This window comes from Cheilinus undulatus, linkage group 7 (assembly GCF_018320785.1).
Source record: "Cheilinus undulatus linkage group 7, ASM1832078v1, whole genome shotgun sequence".
Lineage (NCBI taxonomy): Eukaryota > Metazoa > Chordata > Actinopteri > Labriformes > Labridae > Cheilinus > Cheilinus undulatus.
This window is the reverse complement of record NC_054871.1, coordinates 18137987-18155760: the sequence shown is the minus strand read 5'-3', so window position 1 is coordinate 18155760 and position 17774 is coordinate 18137987. Positions and strand designations below refer to the sequence as shown.

At 38.1% G+C, this 17774-nt stretch overlaps 1 protein-coding gene across 3 annotated transcripts; it reads left to right on the top strand.

The window, feature by feature from the left end:
* Positions 1-1714: 1714 nt before the first annotated feature.
* On the top strand, positions 1715-14444 carry LOC121512424 (interferon-induced protein 44-like). 3 transcript variants are annotated; one of them, XM_041791692.1, is made up of 9 exons: positions 1715-1787; positions 1903-1947; positions 5602-6131; positions 7292-7340; positions 7648-7843; positions 7931-8083; positions 8198-8369; positions 10788-10888; positions 14246-14444. In XM_041791692.1, exons 3-9 carry the CDS (start codon positions 5660-5662, stop codon positions 14438-14440), a joined length of 1338 nt encoding a protein of 445 aa, XP_041647626.1. In that variant the 5' UTR covers positions 1715-1787; positions 1903-1947; positions 5602-5659; the 3' UTR covers positions 14441-14444. The 3 variants fall into 3 exon arrangements, with proteins under 3 accessions (XP_041647626.1, XP_041647628.1, XP_041647627.1); XM_041791694.1 differs by lacking the exon at positions 1903-1947 and having other exon boundaries at positions 1730-1787; XM_041791693.1 differs by lacking the exon at positions 1715-1787 and having other exon boundaries at positions 1835-1947.
* Positions 14445-17774: the final 3330 nt, after the last annotated feature.

Below are 17774 nucleotides of genomic sequence, written 5' to 3'. Positions count from 1 at the left end.
TGATCCATACACGCAGCCATCCATTTATCAGCATGAACAGACATTCTATTTCCCTTTGTACTTTGGGTTTTCACAGCAGTGTAGAAATTTATAACATTTACATAATGACTGATATTTTTAATCAAGCATTTACCATATTCACAGTGTGGCCATGTCATGCTCATGGTGAGAGCTTAAATCATGTTTTAATCTTGTACTGCTCTGTTCTTGGTTGTAGCCTGCTTGCTTCAGCTCTACTTGCATCTTTATCAACAACTGTTTTAGATAACTTGGGGTTACTAGGTTTGTGTTTAAATGTTTTGCATTAACTAAAAAAGATGGGTATCTATGTAAAAGTTTACGTTTGAAAACATGCACTCCTGAAAGGTTCCAGAAATTTTCAGGCAGAACTACAGGTGCATCTGGTGAAACTCGTTTATTGTAGATTTATTATAAACAGACTGATATATTTCAAGTGTTTAATGTCATCTAGTTTTGGCGATTATGGCTTACAGCTAATGAAAACCCTGAAAATGGAAATAAATCAACCTTTTGATGATATTCTAATATTACTAGCCACGCTGCCATAAAGCCCAGATAAGTGGAGGGCTGCAATGATGGTTGTCCTTCAGGAACTTTGTCCAATTTCCACACAGGATCTCTAAAGCTCAGTCAGAGTGACCATCAGGTTCTCGGTCACCTCCCCTGAAATCTTGAGGTGTCCGACATCTGCTTCACTTAACTTTGGTTTCCTTCCTCTTCCTTGGAGCATTTTTTAAGTACCATTCTAGGCAATGACTCCAAAGCATACCTGACCACCCTGTGAGAACACTTTGTCTTTCCCTATTTGTCTCAGAGACCATCCAGCATCATGGCGTGCTTTGCTGCAGACTCTTTCATTTTCAGTGAGCTCTCAACGTTATACCATTCTGAACAGGAATGAAGAACTTTGAAACTAAATTCACCCTTTTATACCCAAATTTGAGCCAGCTCACTGGGCTTCTCCGAGAAGTATCAAACATTATGACAACCTAAGTGATTCCTTTTGCTCTTCTGTTCAAATAAACACAGAAATGCATCAAATAAAGAAAAAAATTAGATTTATTATTGCAGATCAGACAGATACTGTACAATCGATGTCCGCAATTAGTTTTTCCTGGGGGCCAACATTTTTCAAGGATAGAAAGCCGAGGGCCAGACATGATTTCTTGGATGTTCATATATATATATATATATATATTTTTTTTTTTTTTTTCCACACACCCTCACCCAGAGTATGGCTTAATTAGCTGCACTTTAGACAGGATTTATTTGCAAGTAATCTAAACAGGTCAGTCATAAATATGCTGTCTCTGTATCAGGTGGCATTTTCAAAGAGTAAACACTAAGTCTGTGTTTACTCTGTGAAACTAAATCTACTAATCAAGCCTTAAATCTTGGTGAAATCGTGGACGTAGATCTTTAAAAACATTTACATCTAACAAAATAAAGATGGATATTCTCTTGCTTTCCCGATGACAATCATGTGTTTGAATAAAAAGTGTTTGAAGAAATATTATCCTCATTTCTTTTTCATTTCAGTGACTATGTAAGATAAGATTGGTGAAAAGATGTTATATGTCATATATTTATAACAAAGGAGACTTTAACATTGCGATTTGCAAACACTTGACGTTGCTCTATTATTTAATAAAGCAAAACTTAGTGTAAGTGATGATGAGTTTCAGTTTCATTTCTCCCAAACAGCTAATGAGCATGCATCTCTCTGCCAGCCGTCGTTTCCTGGTTCAGTCATTGGGCGGTTAAAGGTAAGGCCTGAGTCGTTTCTTTAATAGCTGCTCTGTACTTTGAATGTGTCGGTTAGCAGGGGCTGGGGAGTTCAGTTTAAAGCTTTTGCTTCTTCTGTCACTGGTTCTTTTCCAGGCTCGATTTGTGTACACGCTGGCCGTTTCCCTTGAAAGTGTTCGGGTAAGTTCAACAGATAGGAGAGCCAGGAGCAGATACCAACAGGCTCACAGGCAGCAGTTTCAAGACCGCAGATTCAGGAGGTCTAGGACCCTGCTTATGTTGTTTATGAGTTTTTTATGGGCATTCTTCTGAATACAAACTGCTAGTTATTGCTACTACTCACGACAGCAATGAACGACAATCAGGGCGTAGTACTCAATGAGTTAAATATTACGACCTTCAGAACTGGCTGTTTCGATAACAGAAATACAGTCAGTAGGACCAAAAGATTGTTCGACTAAAACAAGTAAATCAAGTGAATAATGAAGGAATTCGAGAGTCTGTACCAATAAAGATTTCTAATTAGCCTGTACTTAGCAAGAATTAAAGTTAGTGGAAAATATATATGGTTTACATAACTAAACACGCATAAAAAGTCATATAAAATTAAGAAAAGACACTAATGAAAAGTACTTAAAGTGAACTCTAGATTTGTGCCTGTCAAAGTTGTGCCAACTCAAACATGGGTCCCAGTCTGGGTAGAAAGGGGAACAGTGAAAGCACTAAAATGAAAAAATTAGAAAAATGGAAATATAAAGCACACATTTTAAGAAGTGAGTCATTCCGCATGCCTCCTTTGTTCCAAAGTTAAGGGGCCTTGATGAAAAACAGTCGTTTAACTGTGATTTTAAGCCTCGACTGTGGATCTGAGGCTGTGGGCTGGCTTCTATCAGGAAGCTAGGAGCCAAGGTTTTAAAAGTGATCAGTAAAGTATTAAAATCAATTCTAAAACTTACAGGGAGCCAGTGTAAAGAAGCTGAAATTGGGGTGATGTTATGTTTTCTGTTTAAACCAGTTAGAATCCTAGCTAGTGCATTCTGCTAGCTGGATGCAAAGAGTGATTTTTGATTGATGCCAGGGAGGTGTACGTTGCAGTAATCAGGTTTAGAGAAGGTAAGGGTATGGATAACTTTCTAAAGGTCAGACCAGATTGTTTTTATTTTTGTAATTGTTTGGAAGTGAGAGAACTGCATGACTGGACAACTTTATTGATGTGGATAGTTAAGGTGAGGTCTTAGTTAAACACCACTCATAGGTTTCTGGTTGAGGGTCTGATATTATCAAACAGAGAGCCAAGGCTGAGGTGGGGGAATTTTGAGCATTAAAGGTATTGTTTCCGATTCGGAGTTGAATGTAATTTGAGCCATCAAGCAGCTGATCTTGCTTAAACAGTCTTTGACAGCAGTTAGGCTTCTAGGATCCTCAGGTCTCAGAGATAGGTATATCTGTGTGTCATCTGCATAGCAGTGAAAGGAGTTTTTGTGGCACTTAAAGATTTTTGTCAGAATAGTTTGTGCCTTTGTGGGTACACTTTTAAAATTAATCTGTTTTGGTTTAAATTACAACATTGAACTAGGGATGCATGCAGCACTAGAGGGCCCTCGCACCCTGACGCACATCAGGGTGTGGCGCAACCGCCCATGTGTGTGGTAATAGTGGGGTGTTAGCAAACCTATGCATTGTGCTGCAGCACGGCAGAGAGGCCATGTAGATTCTGTTTTGAGTGTACTTACGTAGAAAAAAAAACTGCACTTTGCTTATGAGGTAGTACTGTCCCTCAACAGTAGGTAAAGGTGTGACAAAGGAAGCTGCTGATAAGTAGATGGGATCAGGGCAGGACAATTATCATGTAACATTCAGTGACAATAGGACACATGATGTAAGAGGTGCTACTGGCATGGTACATTTGGTGCCACTGCAGCAAAACCATAAAGTAAACATTTAAATGTACAAAAGGGCAGACCTTGATCATACATGTAAAATTTGAAGGGAAATGGATGTTTAAAAGAACAGGTGTCCTTTACTGTTGCCAGTAGGGGGCTCTAGAGCAAAACACTCAAATAAACCTTCCACCATGTAGAGGAGCATACCCCAATCATATGCATGAAATTTCAATGAAATTGGATGTTTAATAGTAGAGTTAAATCCACTTCCTGTCTGACTTCAGGTCAAATGTTCTCAGTTGGATTTAGATCAGGGAAACATGCAGGATGGTCCAAAAGAGTGACGTTATTCTCCTGGAAGAGGTCCTTTGTCAGGCGAGCATTGTGAACTGCAGTGTTGTCCTGATGAAAAACCCAGTCATTACCACACAGACGAGGGCCCTCAGTCATGAGGGATGCCCGGTGCAACATCTCCACATGGCCAGTCGCCGTTTGACACCCCTGCACAACCTGAAGCTCCATTGTTCCATTGACGGAAAAAGCACCCCAGACCATGATGGCGCCCCCTCCACTGTGCCTTGTCATGCCAGTGACGTTGGAAGCCATCAGGACCGTCAAGGCTACATTTTTTTGTCATCAGAGAATAAATCTTTCTTTCACCTTTCAATGTCCCATGTTTGGTACTCCCTTGCAAAGTCCAAACAGGCAATTTTGTGGCGTTGAAGAAGACGAGGCCTTTGAAGACGTTTTTAGTTTTTTTAAGCCCTTCCCTCGCAGATGCCGTCTGATGGTTATTGGGCTGCAGTCAGCACCAGTAACGGCCTTAATTTGGGTTGAGGATTGTCCTGTGTCTTGACGGACAGCTAATCGGATCCTCTGGCTCAGTGCTGGTGAAATTTTTTTGGGTCTACCTCTTGACTTTTTTGTTCCATAACCCTTAGGATCTTTTAAGAAATTCAAAATGACTGTCTTACTGCAGCCAACCTCAGCAGTGATGGCGTGTTGCAGGAGGCCTTGCTTATGCAGCTCAACAATCCCACCACATTCAAAGACAGAAAGCTTTTTTGCCTTTGCCATCAGGAGGTAATTACAGTGTGAATACCTGACAGAAAATGACATTGAGTCCACATTTTGCGTAGATTTTGGCTTTGAAAGGCTATGGTCTTAAACTTTTGATCTGCTGTTGAACAGCCTTTTTCAGTTTTATTGTTGTTTTCAATAAATTGCTTACTCAAATTTTTTTTGTCTCACTCCCATTTCTTCTCATTTTTGCATCTTGAAACCCTACTTAGAGCCTTCTTAAAATCCAACTGCGCAAAATGCAAATTCTTGCAGTTTTTCAACTGGTCTTAAGATTTTGATCAGGAGTGTATATATAAAAGCCCCCTTCAGTAACCAAATGACTGACATCACTAATTGTCCAATAATTTTTACAGTCTGTGGTGAAAAAGAGAGCAAGAGGAAAGGATACAAATCACAGCAGAGATACAGTAGCACTCTCTTTAATTATTTAATCTTGGCTCCAGTAATCAGGCAGACCAATAAGTGGTCAGCCCCTAATATACACACATGTACATACAGAAGCTTTACAGTACAGTTTTCAATTAGTAATTTACAATCCTCAATTCTGAAAAAGTTGGGACATTTTGGTTATGTGAAAATTAACAGAAAAGAGTGATTGGAGGGTTGTAGGCATCAAATTCAGAATGTGTGTGTACTTCTTGAAAAATAAGAAATTATCGTTTCTTAATTTATTGTTTAAACATAACATTACTGTCATGCTTTTTCAGTATTCAATTGAATATAGACCTTTTCACCAGTGCATGTGCTCTGCTACTCATATTTTACACAACACCCCAGTTTTAGGGGAATTGAGGTTTTTGTAATGTTTATTTCCAAAATTTTACAGATTGTGTATTTCTATAATGTTTAAATGTCTTCTTCTATTTAGACACCAAAACACTGAGGGTTTCTTCAGCATCTTTGACATAGCAGACCTACAGTCCATCATGAACCCTAGACTTACCAGAAACCAACAGAAGAAAATCTGCTCCTGCTTTGGAAGAGTCAGACTGCAGCTGCTGTACAAGGCCAGCATCCATGGTTTCACTGGGGAAGCCTTTCACCAACGATGTGACACCCGCTGTCCCACAGTCTCCGTGGGCTATAATGCCTCAGGTTACATTTTTGGAGGCTACACAAAACAACCATTCAGCCAGTCTGGAAAGTACATGTCTGATGACCAGGCCTTTGTTTTCACATTTGGTATAAAAAGGCTTATTAAATATCCAGTCATACATCCTGCTTATGCAGTGAGAATGATGGGTAACTCTGGACCAAATTTTGGAGATGCATTGGTTTTTATCAATGAAAGCCAACCTGTGGTTGCTAGCAATCGAAGCCAGTTTTACAACTTCAGTGCTGCAGAAATGCATGGCGATGACCTCAAACTGACTGAGTTCGAAGTTTATCAAGTTGAAGGTGAGTTTACAAAAGTTACTATATAATGTGTGTTTTTGGTTTGGAATCTGTTAAAGCTAAAGCCACAGAAAAGAAAAGAGGTTGTGGTATGTTGTTGCTGTCTGATATCACCAGCACCTTATTATACTGAAAGCTGATAATGAAGTTTGATGACTGAAAGAGAAAATTGTAGTTTTGTACTCGATTTTCTCTCAGCAACCGAAACTGTATTGAAATCCTATGTAAAAAGTAGTTATAGCTGTGTTTCCATTGAATGACACTGTACTTGGGCTGTAAGAACAGCCGTCCCACCCCGCCTCATTCTGTACCTGGATCTTGTGTTTCTGCTCTTTTGATAGTATTCATCGGCAATATGTTGTATAAAGAATCCTACATAACACCACTTATTTTGAAATGTTTAATTCATTAGTTCATGATTATAGCAGGTGAGCTGTGTTTAATTTGAAAAAGAAAGAGAAAAATATGTGTTGAAAGATAAAGCTGTCAGGTTCACCCAAGTACGTATGTATGGGAAACACTGAATAGGCTGCCTTTACAGATTTATTTTACTATGTGAATAATGTTCCCTTTCACTAACAGTCAGTGTCTGCAGCCTCAAAAGGCAACACAGGAAAAAGTCACCTTATTTCAACATTTTCAAAGCTTATTGAAAGTTCTTGAAGCCATTCTGGCTGTGTTAAATGACTAAAGTGTAAATTTGCCATAGAATATTCATTTTGGAAAATGTTTAGAATTGTCATCTCATTTCCTTGAATTAGCCTAAAATGACTAAGCTACACAAAAACTGACATTTTTTCCCCTAATGACAAGAAATGTCCCATGAAAAACAATTGAAAATGCCATTTTTGATCCCAGATTTATCTTAACATAAAATAATGCATTCCTTTATGTAAGGATATAAAAATTTCCCACTTTGTCCTGTTTTATGCAAGGGTGCCCTGCTACTGAAATGATAAGTGTGCAAAAATACTGACCTTTAGAGGGTTAAAGCCCCAAATTAATAATTAATATTTGATCTATATCTTTTCAGGCTGAAGTAGTTATAAAAAATAGACTTGTTTATATCGGAAAAAAGACCCATTTATCGAGGAAAAAAATAAATATATTAAGATGGTATACCAGATTTTGTATTTATAAATGTATTTTGTGCTTTTTAACAGAAACGACTGAAATGGAGAGGCCATGGAGAACTGTCATCTGGAAGTCTGAGTGAGATGGATTGTTTGTACTATTTACATGCAAACTATGAAACAGCAGTACTTTTTTTTCTCTGCTAAACCAGGGTCACGTCATAATGGCGGCAGACTAAGCAAGTTGGGGATTCTGAGATCAGGTGTAATACCCAGAGTTATACCCAGAGCTTGCTGGAACTCTGGGTATACCCAAAGGCGTGCATGTCCTGTTGGCACTTGGCAGGGCATATTATGCTCAGCCTCTGCTATTAGAATTTCATGGATTTGGTGTATGTACACAGTGTTAATGTATATTATATATCACAGTTTTTTTTATTGTGCAGGACGAAAGCAGAGCTGATGGATAAGATAAGGACCTACGAACTGTTGAATCCCTCAGTGGCCAGTGTTCGTGTGCTACTCATTGGGCCAGTCGGAGCTGGAAAGTCGAGCTTCTTTAATTCTATCAGCTCTGTATTCAAAGGCCGTGTCACCAACCAGGCCATGGCTGGATGTCTGACCACCAGCCTAACCACACAGGTTATAATCAGCCTTTCAACCCCTCCTAAATAGAGCTCTTCCCTGTCTTCTTGGTAAAATTTGTTCCCTTATTGGTTTGTTCCACAGTTTCGCACTTACTCTTTGAAAGATGGACGTCAAGGAAAGCCTCTGCCAATCACCTTGTGCGATACCATGGGGCTTGAGGAAAACACAGGGGCGGGGCTTAATATAGGTGACATCATCAGCATTCTCAAAGGCCATCTGCCAGATCGCTATGAGGTACAGCTGTTTGTCACATTTAGCCAAATATTTAATCCATGACTCACTGATCTGGCCTCAGTTTAATCAAACTTGCTCCAACCTTTATTTTTCTCTTTACTGTTTGTTCCACAGTTTAACCCCTCTGTAACTCTGAGTTGGGACACCAAAGGGTATTGTGCATCTCCAGAGCTCAAGGACAAGATCCACTGTGTGGCTTATGTCGTTGATGCTTGCAAAGTCTCCATCATGCCCTCAAAGCTGGAGGAGAAGATGAATTGGATACGCAGAAAGATCAACTCATTTGGTAAGTCCCATTCTGTTATAATGAGGACATTGTTGTTTGTGCCCTTACAATGAAAATATGTCTAACTTACTTGCTCCATGTTATAATAGTGAACAAAACATTCCACTTGGTCACAGAATAAGGAGCAGATGCTTTTAAATTTTGTGCATTATATTAACCATCATTTTCTGTTTCATGAACCTGAATGGGACTATTATATATGGATGGATCATTTTCTTTCAGTATCTGTATTCTTATTGGTTAGTATGAGCATTACTCTTGATAATTTCTCTAATGCAGGCTCAGTAGTCTCTTGGTTTTTAAAGAAATAAATACTTTCAAAACTACTAATTTCTTAGTCTATCACTCGAGGAAAAGTTAAGAAAGTGTCCATTGTTTACAGAGTTGTTATTAAGAACATATAAGTTTTTCTCATTTTTTAGATTTTATGTTAAACAACGCTTAAGACTAACCTGACACGCCAGATGGATTTGTTTCACACATCCATCTGGTAAACCACTCATAGACAGCATTTGGGAAAGGGCAGAGCCTTTGATTGGTGATTGGATGAACGTTCTGTCGGTCACATCTTTGCAGGCCAATCCAAGCAACAAAACATGTGACGTACAGCTTGGTAGCCACTACCAAGCTGCACCCTCATACATAGAACTCCACATGGAACTGCATAACGCAAACCATGGCAACTGTAGACATGTCAGTACACGACTTCTGTCATTTTTGAAAAAAAAAAAAAAAAACTCAATGCTGTCCTTTGTTCTTCTTTTAATGAAGAAATGTTGTTATTGCTTACGTCACGACTCCGCCACGCCTGAAAGTACTGCCCCTCATCGCTGATTGGTCCTGTCACTTTCTAACCGGGCCCAAACGTTTCAGACGGGAGCTTCGCTGAATTCACCAGTGAGAAACACGAAAACAGGCAAATCCATCTGCTTTGCAAGGTTAGCTTAAGACCTGATGATTCAGAATTGTCCAGTACTTGTAGAAGAGATATGTAATTTGAAAAGTACAGGTATATGGCAGTAGTCTAGAGGATTCTCATAACCATATTTTTGTGCTGTGGTCTGCTAGTTAGTGTATAGTATATTTTATAGAATTGACAGTTCAATCTGAGAATTCTGTGAAGGAAGCTTATGAAAGTAAAAAGCTAAGATATCCAGATTTAGGGGCAAAGCGAGGAGGGAAAGTTAGGACTCGTCCAGTAGAAGTGGGACATAGTGGCTTTGGATAAGTAGGAATAATGCCAGCTGGGAAAAAATAAAGCTTGACCAAACCCTGCAACTCCCGTATTTAGTTTCTCATAATTGGTTCTTTTCTCTCTTCCTTCATTTTTATGAGGGATTAGGGGGAGGTAGAGTGCCAAGCCACACCAGGCGGGGGTGTGAGTTAGCCCACGTCAAGGCACCACACCCTGAGCTCTGCCTCCCCCACCCTATTGCTAATCTTTCTCTCTCTCTTCCAGTCTTTCCCATTTCTCTTTTGTGTAATGTTTGTACCAAGTATAGTTGTCTTTCTGGAGTTGTAATCATGAGTTGTGTCAGGGAAGGTGGTATCAGCATTGTCACTACCTTGAGCTTGCATGTACAGATCCTGGATCTGATGAAGGTGGCATTGCTGTTTAGGCTGTGGGCCATGTGGTAAGGTAGGTAAGATAATGATGTCTGATGAAGGGGGTTTTCCACTTGACACCCCTGGTGAAGTGCTGGTTTCTTGCTACCTATCGGTCTGCACGGTTGACTTGTGGAAGCAAATAGTAATGGGTCAGAGATTTCTTCACTGAGCGTTAATCCTTTTTGTAAGTATCCTGTTTATTCAGAATCTTTGACCTTTAAATGACTGGCGCTGCTGGAGCCACAATAGTGCAGCAACATGGACTCACTAAAAGACAACTTTATAACCTTTGAAACTTGTACAACTTTTATTTCTAATTTAAGACCATATTTGATGAGTAAATTATTCAAACAGATGAAGCTGAATGAACTAGAATGGAGAAAGGAGACATGTTTTTTTAAATAATTTTACTTGCTAAATTACTGCCATGGGACCAGTGTTAAACAAGATCAACATTTCAACATTGAAAGATGGTGTGATGGGATATTTTTGTAGTAAAAGCATGACATACACCTGGAAAGAAGAAAGTCAATGAAGATAAAAGAGCTTTGTACACCACGGGCACAAACACAACCTTGAAGTTCTTTTTTTTCTAAGTTATGTATTTTCATTTCTTTTTTTTTTGCTTTGATGCAGTTTATTCTGCTTTTTGCAGTGGGTTAATCTTTGTGTATTGCCTATTTTGCAAGATTCTGAACTTACAGCCTTCTTTCTCACATGTACACCTTTAAACAGCCTCCAACTTTTTAAATATTTTCAACCTGACACAAAGAGTCTACAGTAAAATGTTCATCCCGCTCTGTTTTCCAGGAGTTCCTCAGCTGGCACTGCTCACTAAAGTAGACGAGGCCTGTCCTTTGGTGGAAGAGGATGTGAGAAACATTTACCAGAGTTACTACGTCAAGCAGATGGTGAGCTTTTTTTTTTAAAGAGGAAAAATACTTAAAGAATAACCATTCTGTCATTACTTGAAAAGACAATTTGATTTACTTCATATATTTATATGATGAAAAATTGTATCCGTTTTTAGTCCTGAATTTAACTTTAAAATAAGATAAGCAGAGGTGGGTAGTATCGCGTTAGTTACTCTGTTACATTTACTTGAGTAGTTTTTTGAAAATCCTACTTCTGAGAGTAGTTACTGAGCAGAGTACTTTTTACTCCTACTCCGTTACATTTCTGATGAAAAAACTTTACTTTTACTCCATTACATTGGGCATGCACTGGTTGCTACTTTTGTCTATAATTTATTTTCATTAAGTATTTTCTACACTCAGCTGAGCTCTCACAGCAGCATGAGGTAAAATCCTCAGCACCACAGAGTAAACAGAGGAGTGATCCCTCCCTCTTAACTATCAACAGCTGGAGATAATGGCTGAAGGTGTAATACCTGCGTCGCCTTCAGAGGAGCATGTTTATCCCTGGCTCAACAACAGGACTCTTTGGCTTTCAAAGGGAACAACAGCCACATAATGCGCTGCCCACTCTGTCTACCTAAAACTGTGGAAATCTCAAGCTTCAAATATAGCACGTCAAATCTAAGAAAGCACGTTATGGTAAGAAAGATAAACAAGATAACGACTGCATTGATGGTTAGCTAAACGTAGAAGTTCAAAACTCTGTTTTAACTTGCAGACTGCAAAGACGCAGCAGTGTCAGTGATAAATGATGTCACGTGTCCAACCACCTATGCAACTTTGCCACGTTACGTTGTAGGTGATCATATATATCTCTGATATGCCACTCTGATATGATAATCAGGATAAAAATTTATAAATTGGAGCCAAAAAGTAAAAATTAGATAAAAAAGGGCAAAAAGTCAGAAATGAGGCCAGTTCATAAGATTGATTTCATACATATGAGCCAAAAATCATTAACACATGATAAAATAAATACAATGTGATTAAAAAGTAAGAACTGCAAGGTAAAAATTCATGTGAGATTAAAATCATCATGTAGAAATAAGATAACTACAATGAGAGTCTGTTTTTTCTCATTATATTGAATTTTTCATTTTATTAATTGCACAAAATAAAGTTACTCACAACTTGAGTAGTCTTAAAAGAGGGTACTTATTTACTTTTACTCGAGTACTGTTTTTACAAGTACTTTCACTTCTACTTGAGTAATTATTATTAAGTAACAGTACTTTTACTAAAGTACTGTTTCTGTGTGCTCTACCCACCACTGAAGATAAGACAAGACAATGCTTTATTGATTCCAAGGGGGAGACTTTGAGTGTTGCAGCAACACAATGACAAAACCAGCAATCACTGAATATAGACACAATAATAAGAAGGATAAGTGTACACTTTAAGGCCTAGAGTTGTAGATCAGTCTCAATGTCTTGCGCATATTGTAAAGCTTAAGATTCACATCAGTAGGATGGCAGTGTCATCAAACAAATGTTTTCAGCATTTATCATTTATTGACCTGAATATTCTTGAGAAGTTGTTTCAAAGAATTTAAAAAATGGCTTTTGAATTTCAGTTTATCAACATGGAAAGGGCTGGGATGGGGCAGATGAAACACACCCTCACTCCTTGGTGCTGTCCACACCATACTGTCTATCTTGGCAGTACATGCTAGGTGATTAGCAATACGCTTCTACTTGAGAAGCAGCATTGAAACAGCCTGTTACCAATTGTGACAATGCCAGACCCTACACATGACAACATACAGTATAATGACAGATTTGACCCTGTGTGTGTGGTGTGGACTGAGATGAGCAACACAGACCACAAGACCAGATCACCAACAATCAGAGTCTCTACTCTCAGAAATTGAAATCTTGTGTGGTCAAACACATTTCTGAGTAAAGAAGCTAAATGTTGCAAGCTGTTATCTACCTGTTACATCCAGATGGTAGCAGTTTCAGTCCAGCTCCTCTGTTTTTCAGTTAGATCATGGTATGTTTTATAGAACATGTATAAACACTTGTGTTTTGCCACAAATCAACAAGTTGCTCCTCCGTTTCTGACATTTAATTTTTTGTTTCATGTTTACTATCATTCCCCTGGCTGTTTGTTTTGCTTCCTCCTATCAGCTTGCTGATTGGTTATTGTTCTGTTCCACAAGACAATGGACAGTGTGAGTGCTTAGCTGTCCGAGGTGTACCCACACACAGCAGGATTTTTGATTGTAAAAAATGAACGTTTAATATTTAAGATCTCAGGTCAGTGCAGCTCCAATTGTCCTCAAGCAGATTAGAATGGGAAAGGTCCCTCTTATTACAGCACACCACAGAAAAATCTCACCCAATAAAAGGAGATCAATCGACTACTGAGCTACTGAGCTGTATGATCCTGGGGTGACTTGGCTGACGGATCTAGGCTATTGGTTGCAAACATCTTTACCTGAGGGTGTGTCTGTGTCATTGCTGCAATTATTGAAGTTCATTTTATGAATCTTCCAAGGCGATGGCATAAACAACAACCATAACATACCAAAACAACAACATAAACTTCCAACTAAAATTGAAATACAGCATGTGCTTTTGCATTCAAAAAACCTTGTCCCTCTGGGATCACTCACTTGACCCAGACATACAGTCCTTAGTATTTATAACTAACCTGAAGTCATGCAGCGACACCCACTGACCAAACAGGAACAAACTACACTTGAAATACCCCATGAAATACCTTGAATTTTTGCTCTCACACCTTTACTGGCTTTGATTACAAGGAGGCAACATGGCCCAAAATCGGCATGATTGTCTTGTAGTGTTTGGCCAGCTTTCATTGACAGAAACATCTTTTGAAGAAGAGGACATCTGTCCTCCAGAGTCCTGTGGGCTGCATCAGAGGATATGGAGGAGCAGTAGAATGGTAGACATTGCTCCCCTTTCACATTTAACAAATAGCCCAGTTACTCCACTTAGTAATCGCCACATTTCATGGAAAGCCATGAACTATTTACAAAAATGTTCCTTGTGGTCATTCTGCTCAAGAGAAAGCTGGCACCACATACGTCACCTGCTTCCAGCTCTGCAAATTGAAAAATTGAAGAGGCAATATGAAGAATATTAAAATGTAGCAGATGTTCAGATTTGAACCAGAATTGATCAACAGCAGCACTAAACACCCACATACTTAGATTTCCAGCTGAATGGTCTAGGGGTTTCTTACTCTTTAACCAATAAGACGTAGAAGGCCAAACTAAACGCAAGTTAAACACATTTGTCTATGATTTCACAAAATTTGGCAAATGTCTGTGTAGTCTTCAGAGAAAAGTATCAGCTTTTGTCATGTGAATGTTTCATGATCCAGATGCAGGAGGCCAGCACTCGTCTCGGTCTGCCATTGTCCTGCGTCATCCCAGTGAAGAACTACAGCCAGGAGTTAGAGCTGGACCTGAACTGCGACATCCTGCTGCTCAGTGCTGTCTACCAGATGCTTTGTGTCACTGATGACTACTTTGATGAAATCAGCGACCAACTCAGCAACATGAAAACCAAGGAGTAGAAATTTGAGGCTGTAGGTACAGTAGGAGGAGTAGGAGTAGAAATTCTAAGTAGCAGATAAACCAGCAATGATGTTACCAATAAAATCTTCCCTATGAAGATCCACACAGCCATCCATTTATCAGCATGAACCGTAGTATAATGCCATTTCCTTTGCACTTTTCACATAGTGACATAGTATTTAATCGACCATCAATCATGTTCACAGTGAAACCATGTCATGCTCAGGGTGGGAGCTTTAATAATGTTTTCATCTTCTACTGCTCTGTTCTTGGTTGCAGCATGCTTGTTTCAGCTGTGCTTGCACCTTAATGGACGACTGTTCTAGATAGCTTGGAGTTAAAACAGCCATTTCATTTTTTTTTAACTGTGTTATAGTGTAGTTTTGTGTTTACATGTTTTGTATTAACTAGACAAGATTGATGCCTATGCTAAGGTCTACATCAGATAACATGAACTCCTGAAAAGTTCTATAAAAACTTCAGGTATAACTACTCCTGGTGAACAGGAAACACAATTAAGCAGTTTCATCATGTGCAGACATCAGTCATTTGGTATGCAGTCTTAAGCTGACAAAAAAAGTCTTAAACCTGTGTGGTAAGCATACTGAATACGGACTGGATGTATGGAAGATTAATCGTTTAAATCTAAATTTGAGTTAACTATGAGAAAGTATTAAAGAAAAAGCATTTCATTTTGTAATCTAATGTTATAATGTAATCTGATTTAATGGTGATAATGTAACCGTTAGCTCAATCTAAGTTTCAGGAGGATTAAATAGAATTGAAATTAGTGACATGCCAATATGGGAGGTTGGCTGATTCTCATGGATAGACGAGTGGCACAATGTCTGCAACAATGCAAAGTGTTAAAATATTACTATTGTTATTTTTTATGTTTGTGAGTATTTGTAATGTTAAGTGTATTTTATGTTGCTCCGAATTAGAATCAATCCAAATAAGACCAGATAGAATGTATACTCTGTTTGACGTCACATAAATTACCAAAGAAAGGCCTAAGAATGACCCATATTAATATATGTAGTATTAGGAATAAATTAAATGAAGTGGAGAGTATAATCTTGTCAAATAATATTCATATTCTTGCAGTATCTGAAACACATTTAGATTCTACGTTTGAGGACACATCATTGATGATTGAAGGGTTTAATATCTATAGGAAAGACAGAAATGCCTATGGAGGTGGGATTTGTATTTATGTGCAGCGCAACCTACCTGTAACAATAAGGCAGGATTTAATGCAGTCGAATATTGAAGCTCTCTGGTTGCAAGTACATTTAAAGCATCTCAAGCCTATACTTATTGGATGTGGCTACAGACCCCCCAGTGCTAATTATGAATATCTAGATAAAATATGTGAAATGCTGGACTCTGCTAGTAGTAGCAATTTTGAACTATATTTTATCGCAGATATGAATGTAGACTGGAAGTGTCTCTCCTGTCCAATGAGAAGGAAGTTATCAGATATATGTGCAGCTTCAGGATTAACTCAAGCAATAGATAGATATACAAGAATCAGCTTTAATAATGATGGCAGGAGGGTAGCAACTTGTATTGATCATCTCTAATTAACACACCTGAGATGTGCTCCAATACTGTATCTATGCCTATAGGTTGTAGTGATTACAACTTGATTGCAATAGTTAGGAAAACAAAGGTGCCAAAGGAGGGTTCTAGGATAATTAAAAGGAGATCACTCAAAACATTTGACGCAGGAAAATATGTGAGAGATGTTTCAAATGCTAAGCTATCAAATATTTTGTCGCTGGATGATCCTGAAGATGCCTTTAAGGTTTTCAGTGACACATTAATAAGTGTCATAGAGAAGCACGCTCCTGTGAGAAAATCCACAGTGAAAACTATAAATTCACCATGGTTGGACAGAGAAATAAAAGAATACATGTTAGAAAGAGATCAGGCAAAACAAAACGCCTTATCATCTGGTATTAAATCTGACTGGCAAGTTTATTGTAAATTAAGGAATTTTGTTACAAAATTAAATAGGAGAAAGAAAAAAGAAAATTATGGCAACATAGTTCAGGAAATCAAACATGACAGTAAAAGATTATGGAGCACATTAAATCTTTTAGTTAAGGGCAACACAAAGTCTTCACCATCTTACTTAAAAACTGGAGGTGTGTATTTAACGAAACCTAAGGACATTGCAAATCATTTGAATAATTATTTCGTAAATAAAATTGACAGGCTAAAAGGTACTGTACAGCATAACAACACTGATCTCGCAGTAAAATCAATCAATCAAATCATGAAGAGCAGAGAATGTAATTTTGAGTTCAAGAATGTTTCAGTCTCAAAAGTTGAATTAATGCTAATGACTTGTAAGAATAAGTCACCTGGGGTTGATTTTCTTGATAGAAGGTTACTGAAACCTATTGTTCCTGTTGTGGCCCCAGTGATTACACATATAATTAATTTATGTTTGACCAAAAACATATGGCCACAGGGATGGAAAATTGCAAAAATTATACCAATACTAAAAAAAATGCTAAAAAAAAAGATGCAGTTTTCTGAAGAAAACAGTCGTCCTATAAGTTTATTGCCAGTTCTGAGCAAAATAATGGAAAGGATTGTGTATGAGCAAATTCAATTATATTTTTCCAATAATAATCTTTTTACTGATTTTCAACATGCTTATAGGGATAAATATTCCACAGCAACAGCTATGACCCAAATGCTAGACGATTGCTGTAATGATATTGAGCAAAAGAAACTGATTGGAGCTGTTTTTCTTGATTTTTCTGCAGCATTTGATATTCTTGATCATGATTAGCATTATTATTAGCAAAATTAAAATGTTATGGGTTTTCAGCCTCTGCTCTGTTTATAATCAAAAATTATCTCACTGAAAGATGGCAAATGGTTTATTTTAATGGAAGTGAGTCGGTTCTAAGACAGGTTAAACATGGGGTGCCTCAGGGAAGTTGTCTTGGGCCTCTTTTGTATTCTATTTTCACCAATGATTTCCCTTTGGCATTAAAGAAGGCTAATATGATGATGTATGCAGATGATACAACAGTCTATTTTGCTGGAAGAACTATAGAGGAATTAAATGAAAATTTATGTGCTGAAATGAAGTTGGTGTCAGAGTGGGTCAGCTGTAATAAACTTATTTTAAATGTGGCTAAGACCAAACTATTTATTGCGCTCAAATCCAAAGCTTGATGTAATAATGATCAATCCATCAAACAGGTGAATGAAGTTAAATTATTAGGAATTATCATAGATCATACATTGTCATGGGACTTGCATGTTAAGAGGATAATAACCAAAATTGGAAACATTCTTTCAATGATT

Excerpts from the sequence above, each read along its gene's own strand:
- LOC121512424 (XM_041791692.1), top strand. The coding sequence starts at position 5,660 with ATGAACCCTAGACTTACCAGAAACCAACAGAAGAAAATCTGCTCCTGC. Across the intron at positions 8,084-8,197 it reads ATCTGCCAGATCGCTATGAG|TTTAACCCCTCTGTAACTCT; the intron begins GTACAGCTGTTT and ends TTTGTTCCACAG. Across the intron at positions 10,889-14,245 it reads GTTACTACGTCAAGCAGATG|ATGCAGGAGGCCAGCACTCG; the intron begins GTGAGCTTTTTT and ends TTCATGATCCAG.